Genomic DNA, 3137 nt, shown 5'->3' on the forward strand with positions numbered 1-3137 from the left:
GTAAACAAACGGGCGGGAGGGGAGCGGGGCGCCGGGGCTCTGCCTTTGTTCAACGTGAAGGTCCCGGCCCGGTGCTGGCAGATGTCGCTGTTGCTCCACGGTGCCGCTCCCGGTCCCGCCAACTTGACCCCCGTGACGTCGTCCCCGTCTGAATCATCAAGGCCATTTTCAATCCTCATTGGCCTGGGCATCACGTGGGGGGGTGGAGGGGGGGAGAGCGATGCGTGGATAATTATGGTGCTTGATATTTTTTCCCCCTAAAAAAAAGATGTCAGCCCCTGGCTGGAGTATTCCTCCTTAAAAACCCTCTCTGAAAATGTCATGTCCCAACAATGTGACTTCCAACTCGTTTTTGATGGACTCGTTGGCCGGTACCTGTAGAGGGGAGAATTATTCCTCCAGCCAAGGGATGTACATGCAGCCTGGGAGCGATTTCAGCTGCGGAGTCATGAGGAACTGTGGAATTATCCCGTCTCTTTCCAAAAGGGACGAGGTGAATAGCGCTACCTTGTCTCTCAGCACCTATCCATCTTACCTTTCTCAGCTAGACACTTGGTGTGACCCCAAAAATACGTACAGGATCGAGCAACCTGTTGCAAGACAGCTCCCATCCTGCTCCTTCCCAACCAATGTCAAGGAAGAGAATGTTTGCTGTATGTATAACGCTGATAAAAGAGCAAAAAATGCCACAGAGGCAGCCCTCTACCCCAACCAAATGCCTGAGTCTTGCCTAAATGACCATGAAGTCCCCGTTCCTAGCTACTACCGAGCGAGCCAAGGTTACCCCTCCATGGAGAAGACGTCAAACTGCAGCAATCCAAATGAGTTTGAGGCAAGTTTTGAATCCAGGGCGAGCCTGAACCCAAGGAATGAGCATCTGGAACCAGCACCACCACCACCACCTCCTCCTCCTCCTCCGCCTCCCCCGGTGGCTAAAGTGAGTTTCCCCGAAAACACAAAAACAGATAATACTCAGAACACATCCACGAACGAAATTAAAACAGAAAAAAGCGCCCCTGCACCCAAAATAAGTCCTTCGGAAGCAGAGAAAGAGCTGAATAAAAACACTGACACCAGCACTGACAATTCTGACAATGAAGCTAAAGGTAAGGGAATCATTCATTACCAGTAGCTAATTTCAGCAATTAGTAACTATCCATAGCTAATAAGAGCAAGAGTAATGCGAATATGCAGTAATGTGCTCTCTGCCCTGCCAACTTCTCCTCCAGAAATTGGCACAATAATGTTCTGTATTGTTGATGTCGTTGGGGGAAAAAAATGCACTTCATAGAAACGTTGCTTTTGTGGGTTTTCCAAAAATCTGTATGTATTAGAGCTGAGAAAAGGGAGCGGAAGCTCTTTAAGAACTCGTCCTCTCGCTGTTTACATGGAAAAGAATTTACTGTGCATGCATTTGTGCAAAAAAATGATGTGGTCCTTGCAATCCTTGCTGCAGAACGCGATAAAATGAGGTGGCTTTGCTTTGAAATGGCAGAGACTTGGGGTTTGGTTGGTTGGGGGGGGGTTCTTTGAGGGGTGGTGGTGTGCTTTTGAAGGCAGATAAAGCCTGGGTTTTTTCCCCCTTTCATCTCGCTTTCTACGCAAAGGCTTTATTTCTGTGTGCGGAGCGGATTTGTCTTCTGTTGGTTTTGCTCGGTGTCAAAATGGGGTGAAAAAACTGAAAATGCGTAGAGTCTCATTTGCAGTTGCAACCGTCTCAGGCTGGAGTTGTGCACAGCCTCATTTCGTGGCTTGGAAGCTCCTTGGGAGACTCAAAGAGGAAAAAGGAGCCTTTAATTTTTTTTCCTGGCGGGCTGAGGTTTTGTTTGCGAAGGCAAAAAAATGTTTCTGTGTGTTGAGCAGATGTTTTAAGTTTGGGAATTTCTGAAAAGAGGCTTTCATTCAGCACATTTTGTTTTCTCTGTGGAGCTTGCGTATGGCTTGAAATCTATTTCCATGTGAATATTCGGGTTGGGTTCTGTCCTGATTTGAAGCGAGGTGGATTCTGAGGCTTCTATCGGGTCAATAAGTGAGGATCATGTGAAGGGAGGGATGGAATTTCCCTAAAAACTTGGTAGAAAATACTGCTCAGATCTAAGCAAAGGGTTGCATGCTCTGCCTGTGGTATGTGGATTAAAATATCCGCCGTGTGTCAGGATCTGGGCTATAATTAGGGCTCCAGCAGCAGCAGAGTGGATGTGGGGTGGGGTGGGGAGGGTGCATGCAAGGCTGCAGGCGTGGGGGTCCACGCAGGACCCCCACGCACACACGTCTCGATGTTGTGGCACCAGCAAAACCTCTCCTCTGGAGTTTTCCCTCCTCCAAAATTGGCCTTTTTAAAAGCTGAACCGATAAATACTGATTATTTCCCTTGCTGTTGAAATTTTTTATTCTCCCCCCCCTTTTCTTTAAATACCATTCCGCATCCAACCATCCCTCATCCAAAGGGAAAAGATATTATCTGACAGCTGAGTTACAATTACACACACACAAGAAAAAAAAAGAAAGCAAAGTCAAGGTTATCAAAACCTCTTCAAACTTATCTGCACAAAGCGCCTTCAACCTCCACGCCAAGAAAGGTTTTGGTGGGAGTTAACCCGAAATACAGATTATATCGGGTTGGATTTGCAATTGAGGCGGAAAGAAAGAAAGGAAAAAATACAGATCGAGGCTTTGCTTCACTTCGGATGCTAAATTCAAAAGGAGTGCGTGGAGAAAGACGTGGTTTCCCCGAGGTTTTTTTCGGTTTAAAAGGCATTTCGTGGTGTTTGCGGTGTTTTCAACTGGTCAGATCCAATTTGGAGTGGATTTGGTTTGCTTCTCTTTCTGTTGCTTCCTTTTAAAATCTGACTTAGCTTCGGGTTTCGTTTATGTTGAACCTGAATTTTTATTCGGGCAGAAGGTCCAGACCTTTCTCCTGTAACCGGAGCGGTTCGGGGGCGATTTGATTTCCAAGGGGATCTCCAGAGCTTGGTGGCATTCAAGGTTTTCGGCAAACGCGAGCATTGGGTCCATGTCACAGCAGCAAATTTTGAAGGAGCCTTTGGCTAAATCAATTTGTTTCTTTGGATTTCCCGACCAGGCAAGAATGTGGTGCCGGGGAGGTTGCTACAGTTGCAGGATCCGCTTTGTTTTTC

The 3137-nt window shown here is 47.0% G+C and overlaps 1 protein-coding gene across 1 annotated transcript in view; it reads left to right on the plus strand.

The window, feature by feature from the left end:
* Positions 1 to 316: 316 nt before the first annotated feature.
* HOXC10 (homeobox C10) overlaps positions 317 to 3137 on the plus strand; it is a gene marked incomplete at both ends in the record, with an annotated part of 4015 nt that continues 1194 nt past the window's right edge. The window contains one exon of the mRNA XM_080635479.1: positions 317 to 1106. Coding sequence (XP_080491605.1) covers positions 317 to 1106 — 790 coding nt within the window. The remainder of the gene's footprint in view (positions 1107 to 3137) is intronic.

This window comes from Psittacula echo, assembly GCF_963264785.1.
Source record: "Psittacula echo genome assembly, chromosome: 27".
In the NCBI taxonomy this organism is placed as follows: domain Eukaryota; kingdom Metazoa; phylum Chordata; class Aves; order Psittaciformes; family Psittacidae; genus Psittacula; species Psittacula echo.